General features: G+C 40.0%; 1 protein-coding gene across 5 annotated transcripts in view; it reads left to right on the forward strand.

The window, feature by feature from the left end:
* NOVA1 (NOVA alternative splicing regulator 1) overlaps positions 1 to 14,025 on the forward strand; it is a 143,112-nt gene that overhangs the window by 87,922 nt on the left and 41,165 nt on the right. For all 5 annotated transcript variants that reach the window (XM_081887051.1, XM_081887049.1, XM_081887053.1 and 2 more), the window contains exon 3: positions 11,873 to 12,039. In XM_081887051.1, the coding sequence (XP_081743177.1) occupies positions 11,873 to 12,039 (167 nt within the window). The remainder of the gene's footprint in view (positions 1 to 11,872; positions 12,040 to 14,025) is intronic.

Below are 14,025 nucleotides of genomic sequence, written 5' to 3' on the forward strand. Positions count from 1 at the left end.
GCATACCGTTATGAAATATGAAATTATTGAAAGAAAAAATTCTGAGTGAGTACAATACTGTTCCTTCACATGCTCCATCATTTTTAGCTTGTCTGTAATTGAATGTGGAAGAGATGCATTGATAGTGTATAATCCAGAGATAGAATAGTGGTTGAAATTTTGGTGATGGCATTTCCCATCAAATGGTTGTGAAAGAACTACTGGAAGACTTTGCACAGATTGGTATTTAAAGAAGGTACTTTGAGATGTGCACGAGATTATCCAACATCTTTCACTAACTGCATCAACTTCCAGTTTCCCTTGGGCAGTGGAACTAAATAGCAGCAGGCTGGCATCTACCATTGGCCAAGGAAACAAGGGTCAAATGGGAGGCTGCACATCTTGCTTGCCAGGAAGAGCATCACTGCAACAGGAAGACCAGCATGGTCCCTTTCATTGGCCAGTGAAGGTGCAACTACATGGAGCCGAAGCAAGGGGAAAGGTCACCGTGGCTCCATCTGTCAGCCAGAGAAACAAGAGTCACCAACTTAAGCAGGAACACCATCAAGGAAAGATCAGTCTGGCTCAAACTGGATATAAATGCTTGTAACACATCACTTTATTCCAACCTTGAAGAACTTGTTTTCCTCATCTACCTTCTCCCTTCATTCCTCTCCTCTTGTGTGCATTGTCTTTTTTTCTTCTAAGCCTGCTAAGAGGGCTTGATCCTCTCTCCTTTTTAAAAAAATGTGAGCTACTTTGTGAGACATTATTGTCTGAACAGTGGGATACAAAAAAATTAATAAATAGCAGCACACTACTGGCTTTCAGTTATTTTTTAAAAATTGTGCAAGGAACCTGGGCTATGTCAGGAAAAAACCCTCACAGAAGGGCACTTCCAGCTAACTTCTTATAATAGTAGTAGTAGTATACGATTGCTATTATTTTATTTATATCCCACCTATCTGGCTAGGTTTCTCCAGCCACTCGAGGTAGCTTCTTAACTTTTTTTTGGGGGGGGGTCTTTCTTTAGATTATTGGGAAACCATATTTTGTGGCCTGATTCTAAGTCTTGGTGCACCAGCAAATAAGCATATGGAATATATTTTGTCTACTGCTTTGCTACCACAAACTCAGAAACCTTTTATTGCTATGTCAATACAGGTACATAGCATTGGGGTTCCAAATTAAGGAGGATTTTGAAAAAGAACATTTAATATATTAGTTCTCCTATATCTTTATTTCACAGCTTGGCAGCATTTTGATGTCTCGCGGATGCTCTTTTCCACCCCTAACCTCCTATTGATAAATTCCTATTTTATCTCTCTCTAGCTGACATTTCCTGTTATCAGTTCAGCATAGTGAAAGCAGTGCTGTGCTTTTCTTTCCAACAACTCCTTCCCATCCCATGGTTTTTTCTGTGTTGAGTACCTTTTTGTTTAACCTCTCTTACAGGATCTTCCGACTTCTTCCACATCCAAGAAGATGCTAAATCCTACTACTATGTGTCTGTTTGTTTTTACATTGCCAGGATCTGCCCTGTTCTCCAAATCTAATCTTGTTTATTGAACATTGCTTTGAGCTCTCCATGAAGAAACTAATGTCTCTATTTTATGCAAGATTACCTCTGTTCACAACAAGCTATTTATTTACTTATTTATACACCAGTTTTATGTCAAAATGGCTTCTAAATGGTTTACAACAATAAAATCATAGAATTGTAGAGCTGGAAGAGATCCTGAGGGTCATCTAGACCAATGCCCTGCAATGCAAGAATCCAGCCCTCTACCATCCTTGGGTAGGCATGAACCACCAACCTTCTGGTTTATAGCCAGATGCGCTGACCCATTGCACCACAATCCATTTAAAAATAAAAACCATAATATCAAAATCTTCAATTAAAATACACAATAAACAATAAAAATGTAACAATCAAAACAATAAAATCAGAAGTGTGATTCGGGGGAATTCTTCCTAAACAAATGTGTATTTAAGGGGATAAAGGTAAAGGGACCCCTGATCGTTAGGTCCAGTCACGGACGACTGTGGGGTTGTGGCGCTCATCTCGCTTTACTGGCCAAAGGAGGCGGCGTACAGCTTCCGGGTCATGTGACCAGTATGACTAAGCCGCTTTCTGGTGAACCAGAGCAGCACATGGAAATGCTTTAGGGGGGGTAGCATAATATTTACTGAAGTATCTTTTAATGCTTATCTGCCTGTGTGTGTGTGTGTGTGTGTGTGTGTGTGATATGAATAGTTTTGAGTGTGCAAGGTGCTGGTGGAAAGTCAAGAAGAGAGAGCCATGCACTTCCACTTCAGAAAGGGCCCTCCTTCCATGCTCCTCTCTTTAAAATTAGTGGAGATATATCACTAATTTCCCTAGAGAAGCAATAGTGATAGCTTATTTGTGACATCGGCCAGTCCTCATATCAGACTTATTTGCATGCCTAGCAACCAGTGCTCTTCGCCCTTAGTAGAGAAGTAAATAATGTTGTTGTTGTTTAAATTTGTATACTGTGCTTCATCTATAGATCTCAGGGTGGTTCACAACATAAAAAATATACAAAAAAACCACACAAAATACATAATAAAAACAAGAAAAAAGGAATCACACAAACCAATAAACCCCCTCTCACATATACATTTAAAAGGGCATTGGGTATTAATCAGCCAAAGGCCAGGTTGAAGGGAAATGTTTTTACCTGGTGCCTAAAGATGTATAATGAAGGCACTAGCTGAACCTCCCTGGGGAGAGCATTCCACAAATAGGGATCCACTGCAGAAAAAAGCCTGTTTTTGTGTTGCTAACTTCCAGACCTCTCCTGGAGGAGGCACACAAAGAAGAGCTTCAAAGGATGATTGTAGGGTCTGGTTAGGTTCATCTAGAGAGAGGTGGTCCTTGAGGTGCTGTGGTCCTGAGCTATTTAAGACTTTATAGGTCAAAACCAGCACTTTGGTGGTTCAGGCCCAGAAGCTAATTTGCATCCATTGCTGTCAGGCCAGGATTGGTGTAATATGCTCAAACCATCTTATCCCAGTGAGCAACCTGGCCACCAAATTCTGCATCAGCTGAAGTTTCCAACCTATCTTCAGAGGCAGTAATCTAACCTAGAGGTTACCAGAGCATTGGCAACAGTAGTTGAACTATCCCTGTCCAGATAGAGGCGCAGCTGGGCCACCAGCCAAAGCTAATGGAGGGCACTCAGCGCCACTGAGGCCACCTGAGCCTCAAGCAACCTCAAAGGATCCCGAACTACCTCTAGCTATGTACCTGCTCCTTCACAGAGAGTGCAACTCCATCACGAGCAGGCAAACTCCCATCCATGCAATTTAGGGAATTGCTCACTAACAGTGCCTCAGTATTATCTAGATTGAGCTCCAGTTTGTTGGTTCTACTATGAGGCAAGAAAATGGTCCAGCACATCTACTGTTGCAGCTGCAGGTGTAAAGGAGAAGTAGAGGTGTGTGTCATCAGCATATTGCTGACAATGTACTCCAAATGTCCAGATAACCCCACTCAGTGGTTTTACACAGATAATAAACAGCATAGGCACAAGGGATAAAATCAAACCCTGAGGAAGGCTCCATAAGGCCAGAGAACACTCCCCAAGCATCACCCTCTGGAAGTGTCCATCCAAGTAGGACTTAGATCACCTCAAAGTGGTGCCAACCACCCCTAACTCAGACAGCTGACCCAGAAAGATACAGAGGTGGTTTTAGGGTAGCATAATGGGTCCAGCCACACACTGTGCTGCACTGCAGAGGGACCACAATAATGCTGTAGAAGGGAGTGCGAGAGGCAGGGGTGCCAAATTTTAGCATTGCACGCAGCGTCAAAATTTGAGAGCACAAAGTCTGCTACTGGAGGATACCATGTCAATGGTACAGAATGTTATCGGGAGGGTGAGGAGAATCAACATCATCTGCTACCACAGCAGCGACAAGATCCCAATGGATGAAAGCGATTTTGTCCTCAAATTATTTGCAAACAAGTCACAGTAAGCTACTGTCGGTTCCACCACCTCCTTTGAGTATGATAGAAAGAGGCTTCACATTAACCAGAAAAGCTCCACCAGACAGCATAGTGAGGATTCAAAGGAGGTAGCAAAGTATGCCACACAAAATAAGCACTCAAGCAAGTGTTTCTCTCTGCGCAGAGAGACAGACACACAAAGACCCAACCATCCCTTGCAGCAGGCAGGGTCAGTCTAGAGAGACAGGATGACTCCTCCATGGGTTGCAAGTTGAAGACCCTGCCTGCCTCCACTAGGGGGAATCATCCCTATCAGGAATGGCATCCCTCTGCATCTGGTAAAAGGCCTTCAAGCATAAAGCTGGTCCTTCAACACTCACAGGAGATGTTCTTCGGCCTTCTCAGGTTGTCATGCTTGATGAACAAAAAATCAAGAATGAATGTAGGCCTACAGAGGCAAGAACCAGCAGAACCAGCTATTCAGTTAATATTCCTGCCATTTGGTGTGCATTTCTCAAAAAAAAAAAAAAAAACACACCAAAAAACATCCTACAAATTCCTGCAATCTTATTGAAAAGTCATATGAAATATTGCATATGCATTTTGACTCTGCATGATAGAAAGAAGGCCAACTTTAAAGCAAATGGGTAAAGTGAAATTGCATCTGCATATTATGGTCTATAAATATTAATGTGTTTAGTACAGCTTTATAATATGAACCACATTACTCTTTACATTCTTGACAAGGTTTTGAAAATATATGATATAAATTAATTGTTACTTGGAGTACTATTTTTTAACAGATCAAAACAGTAAATAACTTGGCAATTTGCTTGAGACACTAATGAGACCTGAAAGCTTTTAAACTGACAAAAAAAGACCAACTTTGATTAATAGATGTACTTCTTGTTACACAAGTTGATCATATAGCTGACAGTTTTCTCTGTGTACATACTTCATCTGTAAATTATACTGTGTTATCTAAATGTTACCTAAGTGTTATATTAGTGTTTTCTAAGTGTAAGACTTGTTTGGAAGAATGTGCCATCTATTTTGAGAATTCAAGATATATACAGGAGTAAACATTCAATTAGTTCACCTCCTTTCTTTTTGTGTGCTATGTACCTCTGTCCACTGACCAGAAAATATTTAACTTCAGTATATTCAAAAAAGATGTGTCCCATGTATATGTAGGGGCAGGGTCTTCCTTAGACAATATTTACGTCTCCGCTCCTCCACATGCAGCTGCTGGGTGACCTTGGGCTAGTCACACTTCTCTGAAGTCTCTCAGCCCCACTCACCTCACAGAGTGTTTGTTGTGGGGGAGGAAGGGAAAGGAGAATGTTAGCCGCTTTGAGACTCCTTAAAGGGAGTGAAAGGCGGGATATCAAATCCAAAAACTCTATTTCAGCACACTGCATAGTCCTTTCATGTGGAGATGGGCAGATTCTCCAGAGGCAGCTCTGGAAAGAATAGTCTGGAGGAGCAAAGTTGCAGTGGCGTAGCGTGGGTTGTCAGCACCCGGGGCAAGGCAAGTAATTTGCGCTCCCTAACCCGTGGATTTGCGCCCCCAACCCATGGATTTGCGCCCCCTAACCCTAACCCCCAGATGTTTCACCCTGTGCGGGCGGCCCCCCCCCTGCAACCCCCACGCTACGCCACTGCAAAGTTGTGTCAAAAATTATTGTTTTTGGAGCAAGGATTGAATCCACGTTGTTTGTTTGTTTATCTTAAAGATTTATTTGACACTTTTCAATTTAAAAATACCAAGTGGTTTACAATGGCAAAATAACAATACAATAAAATCACACCAGACTGCATACATTCACAGTAAAGCAATGAGCAGAGGACAGTTAAGACAACATGACAGTAAATAATAGTGTGTGGAAATGTAACACTGAAGGTGCTGGCTGTCAGCATACTGATAACACCATGCTCCAAATAACCTAATGAGCATACCTAATAACTTCATATATGTTAAATAGTTTTATTTATTTTTGTTTTATATCCAGAGAGTTTAAAGCAGCAAAGTTGAAATGACAGTGGATTTGAGCTTGCCTGTATTGCCTTGGATTTTGGTGTCACTGTACCTTGAATTTTTTGTTTGGCCTCAAGCTGTCTATCTTTCATACTAAGTTCTCCATATGTGTTGGAATAATTGAACAATAATCTTTACCTCAGCATCATGTTTGAGGTCCTGCACGATGGAGATTGAGGGTGATACAGTGCAGCTCATCTTACTGTATGAATTATGGTGTGCATAAGGTTGTCTCCCTTTGCTCTTAGCCAGATAATATAGCCTGTAGTAATGCTCATTCTTAGAATGAAGTTCTGTAAACCGTTCGTAAATTAGTTTCATCATGCCTTTCCTAGAGTGTCCTCAGGTACAGCTGTAAATATTATTGTATGGTTGGAAACATTTCTGTAGATATGTACAGTTAGTAGCCACCTCTGAATCTATAGTCTTACTAACCTTTATTTACAAAACACTGATGATACAAAGGGATGATGAATTAAGCTAGAAGATGGAGAGGGAGTTCAACAGACTGAGTAGTTCTAGATAGATGGAAGGGATTTGGGATAGAGTTCTGAGTGCTGTTATTTTTGCAATGGACATAGGACTAGTTTAGCTGTTTACCCGGTTAGTAATGTGTTGTTGTTTAGTCGTTTAGTCGTGTCCGACTCTTCGTGACCCCATGGACCAGAGCACACCAGGCACTTCTGTCTTCCACTGCCTCCCGCAGTTTGGTCAAACTCATGCTGGTAGCTTCGAGAACACTGTCCAACCATCTCGTCCTCTGCCATCCCCTTCTCAGTAATCCCCTTCTCAGTAATATTCTTCACATATTGGAGGAGCATGTGCACACCATGTTCTCACCCATACAAATAGCATACAAAGGATGTGATGTGAGCAAAGACTCTTTCATATGAAAAAAGTGATTGCATAATTATCTCCCCGCCTTCTGTGAGAAGGAAAATTAGCATGAATCAGCAAGTACAAGTCTACATCACATGTCACAGGTGCACCTGTATATCTGCTACACATAAATATTGTTACTGCCTGAACATCACACTGCCAGTTTTGTCTGTTTGTCTGTGCTTACATTTCAAAATTATCTTGCTTGTCGCAAAAGCATTACTTTACTTTTCAGTTTTCTGTTTGTTGTCCAATAATTTCTTCTAGAGCTCAGAATTTGTTGTATGACATCATATGAAGTATACTAATCTACACGTTCTAAACAACACAGTATGCAGAATACTTGCCCACTTGGATCCAAGCTTAATGAAATTTCTGTTTGGCTCTGACTCCTTTCCTTTCCATTATTCCAATAGTGTTCATCCCTTTAAGTGCTGTCTGTCAGGCTCCAAGATCTTCTTTGTAAACTGATCTGTGTTTTGTCTGCTGACCAAGAGAGGAGAACACTTACATTAGGCACATTGATCAATCCACATTGCTTCCTATCATATAGTAGACAATTAATACTTCTTTGTAAAGACTCCCTAGTGCACTTGTTTAGAACTAGATCACTTAACACAGAAACCACAGGAGTTCCATGTAGGAAAAAAAAAGATAGCTTGGAAAGGGCGAAGCTAAAGAGAGACAGTGCAAGGAAATTGCATCCATGTATCAAGTTATTTTGTATTTCAATAGTCAGACTTTCTGCCAAATACGGTATCTTTTGCAACAGCACTGTTTTCTCTTGAACTAGCACAGAGAAATTCACACACTTTTATTTATTAACGTGCCTCGCAACAAACAGTAGGAACATATTTTATAATTTAATTTACTGCTCAAGGAAGGAGGCAGTTGTGGATATAATTTTCAAAATGTTAAAAAAGTAAATAATCTCTCTCTCTCTCTCTCTCTCTCTCTCTCTCTCTCTCTCTCACACACACACACACACACACACACATATATATAGTTGCATAGTTATATGGGTTAAAGGAGAACATACATTTTTAAAAAAATAATTCATCATTCCTCATTCCATCATAGGCAATGTGTTAAACACAACACAAAGAAAACACTTACATTTTCATTATGAGTGCCACACAAATGTTGGTGTGGCATCAAATATCAAATTAAGATATTTGCCGCACTATATAATGAAATTTAATATTGCATTTGACAGCCTGCCTACTAGTTAAGAGAGTATATAGCCTTATTGCTATTCTGAAGGTGCCATATACTTTTTGAACGGGAGTAGGCTTAGAATTGGCAGTCCAAGATCCATAGAAGAACTATCTGATCTCCTTTTCTCCTCCTCCTTTCAGTTCATTAAAAGTGTACTAAGAGTGCTGTGCTGTTATATGGGACTTTAAATTATTTGCTTTTTTAACAGAATATCACATCAATAACCACATTTTCTTGTGTCATGAAGCCTGTAGAGAATGAGTTGGAGAGGGCTAGCCCTGGGAACTTGGGACCCCAGGAGGAACTCAATCCAGGAGAAGGGCCCAGAGACCTAGAGAGAATAGCCGCCTGACTTTAAATTACAAACAGCACACACAGCAGGAGTTATTTAAACGTACTGTAGTTCCAGTGGTGCCCAGTCAGTGAAGAGCCTCCCTTTCAGAGGAGGTGTCTGGAATTAAATTTGACAGTGAGACAGCTCCTCTGACTCTGTCCCCAAGGGCATGAAGGCAGCAGTGCTGGCACAAGCAAACCATACATGCTTAGCCTCTACAAAGGAGTATCGTTTACTTTCTGAAGCTGAAAACATAACCCACTCAAAGAGCTGTGCTCACCCTGCTCTTCAAAAGGCAAGCACAGGGGGCGTGTCAGTTGTTAGATCAACATCTTAGCTAAGTCCAGCCACTTCTTGTAGTTTTTTGTCCTGCTGTATCTGCTTGTAAGCAGTAAGGGAAAGGACCCCTGGACGGTTAAGTCCAGTCAAAGGCGACTATGGGGTTGTGGCGTTCATCTCACCTTCAGGCCGAGGAAGCTGGTGTTTGTGCACAGACAGCTTTCTGGGTCATGTGGCTAGCATGATTAAACCGCTTCTGGCACAACGGGACACCGTGACGGAAGCCAAAGTGCACGGAAACACCGTTTACCTTCCTGCCACAGCGGTACCTATTTATCTACTTGCACTGGCATGCTTTCAAACTGCTAGGTTGGCAGCAGCTGGGACAGAGCAACAGGAGCTCACCCCATTGCGGGGATTCGAACCAACCTTCTGACAGCAAGCCCAAGAGGCTCAGTGGTTTAGACCACACCTCCACCCACTTTACCTTTACCTTTACTTTGTAAGCTGTAACGTCATGTTGTGCTGTACAGATTCCATCAATAAAACTTTCAAAACCTCCATCGTGGTAATGGTTCAAGTTCTGAGCCTGAGGAGGAGAGTCAGGATATCTTGCGTACGACAATACCTAAATTGTTCAAATGTTTGTTTTCATGTTTAGTGTTTAGTGTTTCTGAACCATTTTCCTTTCCACAGTCCACTCTACTAATAAACAATGTATTTAGAAATCCATTAAATACAATCATGTTTATTTTGGAATGCCATAGGATTGGTTACCAATTTATGATGAACAGTGCTTCTGGTCTTTTTAGGTTATGTACTAATGGTAATGTTTCTTTAATATTAAAGTAGTACTTTGTTAATAGTTGAAAATGGGGAAGAACTTGAAGCAAAAATATATTACATCATAGAAGGGTGTCCCATGATGTTTAGCTTACTGCTCCAAGATAAAAGGCATTTAGTGGATCTTTACCTAATGTGTGGAACACCCTGCCTATTATTATTATTATTATTATTATTATTACCTTTCCTTTTCCCATGGTGGGTCAAGGTGGCTTAAAGATAAAAATAAGAATTAATATTACTATTAAGCAAGCTCTAGTGATGTTTTGTTTCAGACGTCTGCCTAAAACGTTTGTTTTACACAGTCTTTTCTAATGCATAACTTAACCATTAGTTAGTGTGTATCACTGTCCAGATGTTCCGAAGTATTTTTATGCTGTTTTGGGGGTGCATTATGTTTACCACCCAGATACTTGGTTTATTGTGCAGTACATAAACTTGTAAATAATAAATAGAGCAGATTTGAAGAACCAGGATACATTACAGCAGTGCTGGGATAGCTCAGTTGGTAGAGCATGAGACTCTTCATTTCAGCGTTGTGGATTTGAGCCCCATGGATAGGCAAAAGTTTCCTGCACTGCAGGGGGTTGGACTAGATTATCCTTGTGGTCTCTTCCAACTCTACAGTTCTCTGATTCTATGTATTCTTTAGGTATGTGATTATGTATTTTAAATTAACCACGTACATTGATCAAAGGTAGGTGTCAAGCTCTCATCTCTAATATGTGTTTTGTCCCCTCATCCCCAGTGTAGATCATGTTGTTACTTAACATGAGCAAGGCTACATGTATGTGTATTTGTATAAATGGACATTGTGGTCCAAGGATCTCCTTCTGGCCATGGAATCTCCACTGTATAATAATAATAATAATTTATTATTTGTACCCCGCCCATCTGGCTGGGTTTCCCCAGCCACTCTGGGCGGCTTCCAACAGAAATGAAAATACACTAAAATGTCACATAATAAAAACTTCCCTGAACAGGGCTGCCTTCAGATGTCTTCTGAATGTCAGGTAGTTCTCCATCGCCTTGACATCCGGTGGGAGGGCATTCCACAGGGTGGGCGCCACCACCGAGAAGGCCCTCTGCCTGGTTCCCTGCAACTTGGCCTCTCGCAGGGAGGGAACCGCCAGAAGGCCCTCGGAGCTGGACCTCAGTGTCCGGGCAGAACGATGGGGGAGGAGACGCTCCTTCAGATATACTGGATGCCCAAAGCTTCCCATCTGCTAAAGCTTGCCCATTCATTTCCATAGAAGAGTGCTCACAAATGCATCCTTTTGTATGTGACTTCCTTTATTTGCAAGTGTGTAATATATGTGCAAGAGGAATATGACCACAGAAAATAGTTAAACATTAAATATGTGACTGAGGTTTCCTTTGTGGATGTTGTATGATGACACTTACATAGATAGCTGAGTCACTAAGGGAAGCATGATAGGTATAGTTTTGTAGTAAAATAAAAGTTTGAAACAGAAAAGGAAAAGCTTTGCATGTATCCTCAAAATCCAAAAATATAACTTTGGAAGTCAGCATAGTTTATGGTCTCAAATGATGGTTGAGCTTCAGATCATATAAAACCTTGTAGGTAATTTACTTTGTCCTCTAAAAGCTTTATAGGCCTTGACGTACTTTTGATTTATCCATCTATAGAAATACTTTCCTTTATATTCCTCAAAAAATCTGAAAGGGAGCAAGGCATGAGGTGGGGTTACAAATCGAAAACTTACTGGAACTGCTGTATCAGGAAATGTTGAGAGACTATGTGAAAATAGATACACACATTTTGCATGTGTGACTGTTACTGAGCAGCGTAAATACTGATTTAGTATATTACTCTCTGAAGCATTAGGTTTGAACATATGAAACCTTAGCTCAGCTACCTGCTTAGCTATTAGGTTGGGCTAGTTTCTCTCTAACCCACACCACAAGAGGGTTATGGGGCTAAAAGGAAGAAATCAATTTAAAATATTTACTGGGATCCAAAGTGCCATGTACAATGTTCCACACGCTATCACCATGCCCACTAAAAAGTCTCTCCAGATTAGGTCAGGGGCTTTCTGGAGCAGCATCTCATGAGGTTTGAGGGGCTGTCTCCAAAATGAAGAATTATCCACTACTGACCCTGGGTGCAAGGGCACACTTTGTTTGTGTGCATGGGACTATCTGGTTCCTAGCCATTATACTACATAGTATTATCTTTAGATTTTATGAATTGGCTACTCTACACAAGTTAGTGAAGCCAAATGGCTCCAGTTTAATCAATTTATGAACAGAGCTAATATTTTTTTAAAAACAAAACAACAAAAATGTGCTTTATTTGTTTCTGAAGGTACGACAGAGCGGGTGTGTTTGATCCAGGGAACAGTGGAAGCATTAAATGCAGTTCATGGCTTCATTGCTGAAAAGATTCGAGAAATGCCTCAAAATGTGGCCAAGACAGAACCAGTTAGCATTCTGCAGCCTCAGACAACCGTCAATCCGGACCGCATCAAACAAGTGAGTTTTGGTTGAGAAAGGAATACACTGCTTTTATATAAAATTTCTTTCAAAGAAGCCCTAAGAGATTAACAAGTAAGGCATTCATATGAAATACATCATGTAATTATGTCAGAAGCTTTTTCTCACTTCTAGCGAACTGCTGAGTCTTCCTTTTCATATGGGAAATGCCCAGTTTTAAGGCTGCTATTCCCCATCGTGACTTTGGTATCATCAACAGGATGGTCTCTAGAACTGTCATGTCTGGATGATAATGTCATATTTTAATTTCAAGAATTCCCCACCAGATCAACCACTCTGAAAACAAATCTTACACAATCTTATTTTGGACAATTGTGCTGTCTTTGAAGTTTGCTAGACAATATTCTTGGCCATTTTATTTCTTAAAAGATAATACCCTATCTTTCTTCCTATATTGCCCTCAAATTAAAGTAAGCTTTCCAAGAAGTGAGTTTAGCTAGATCAAAGCAAATTTTGTTTGCTAATTTGGTTGCATCTTCAGTGGTAAATTGGTACTTTTCAAAGTGGGACAAAGCTCCCCTTCGGTGACACAAGATACCTGAAGAGTAGCCAGAATGCTGCAGGGAGGCATAAGATATTGAGGTATGAATGGCTACTGACAGAGACCCTCATAGACTCATTGCATTTCTAGGGTTGATTGCTTCTTCAATGCCTATCCTCTCATTTGGTTCTGGGTTAAGCTAATGATAGTTCTGTATGTGTGGCTTCAGGAGAGAACTAGATATGTTTCTATTCATCTTCTAATTTGGATTAGTATTCCAGTCCACAGATGCTTCCGTGCAACTTTACATGAGATTCCTCATATAGTAATGTATGGAATGCATTATTGATTGGTTAAGCAGGGCCAAAAAGTGATGTAAATTCAGGAAGGAAGTGCAGCTTTAAACCCAGAGAGGTGGTGGTTAAATGAAAGCAGAACTCTTGCAATATCCATGTTACTTTGCACATTAGTTAAGATGTATGGCTAGATAGCACAATATTTATATAAAATGGTCAGACATTTGTCAATGAGCTAAGCAGTGGGTGCACACATCAAAATTTATACTCTAAAACTATTTAAAGCTATGATTCATATTTTAAAGGGGACATAATTGGTCAGTGTTTTTGCTTTTAGCATGCCTCTAAATGAATAAATGATAATATTTAAAATATATTCTCTGTTCTTTTTGTGCTTTGCTCAAATAATGTTTTTTGTGCTTTGCTCAAAGGTCAAAGCAGAAACTGGTAAGAACTTAAGAGAGTGTTGGAAAACTGTTATATCTCTCTGTTTCAAAAGCTTCCAGTTATGTATAAAGTTAAAATGTTCGTATATAAACTGCCTGCTTCACAAAAAATAATAATCATTTTAATCTTTAACCCTTGGATGATAGAAAAATGTATATTACCAATCCAGTTTTGGGATCAAACGTACCCTGAGAAAGACTGTGGAATAGTATTAAGCATCACACTACGTGCAAGGAGATAAATTATAAATTTTCTGAGAACATCTCCTTTCACTAAAACTGTAGTTGCAAAGAGTGTTCAGGATCTTAGTCCACAATATAAAGTATGTAAGACCTACAAGATCTACAATAATAGTCTAATCAAGCTCACAGATATTTATTTAGAATATTTTGGTACCATGGCAACTTCCAGGGCCATTTACAAAATCAAGAAATAACTACAAATAAAGTAACAGCAAGATGTTTTGAAAAACTATTAATTCATTAAAAAGCATGGGGAAGGTACCAAAAAGGTAACCTGAAGGCTCCTGAAGGCAACCCTTTGCAAAATGTGTTGTTGATGTCTTCCTGTAGACTAAAGAGGATCACCTAACAGTAAGTAATTAATTAATTGATTGATTAAATTTCTATATCACCCTTCATCCAAAGATCACAACGCGGTTTATAACATTAAAATATAAAATATAAAATGAGAACATAAATACATAATAAAACAAAAAGGCCATAGAATGCTAATCAGCCA

The sequence above is a fragment of the Podarcis melisellensis genome (genome assembly GCF_964234715.1).
Source record: "Podarcis melisellensis genome assembly, chromosome: 1".
Taxonomy (NCBI): Eukaryota; Metazoa; Chordata; class Lepidosauria; order Squamata; family Lacertidae; genus Podarcis; species Podarcis melisellensis.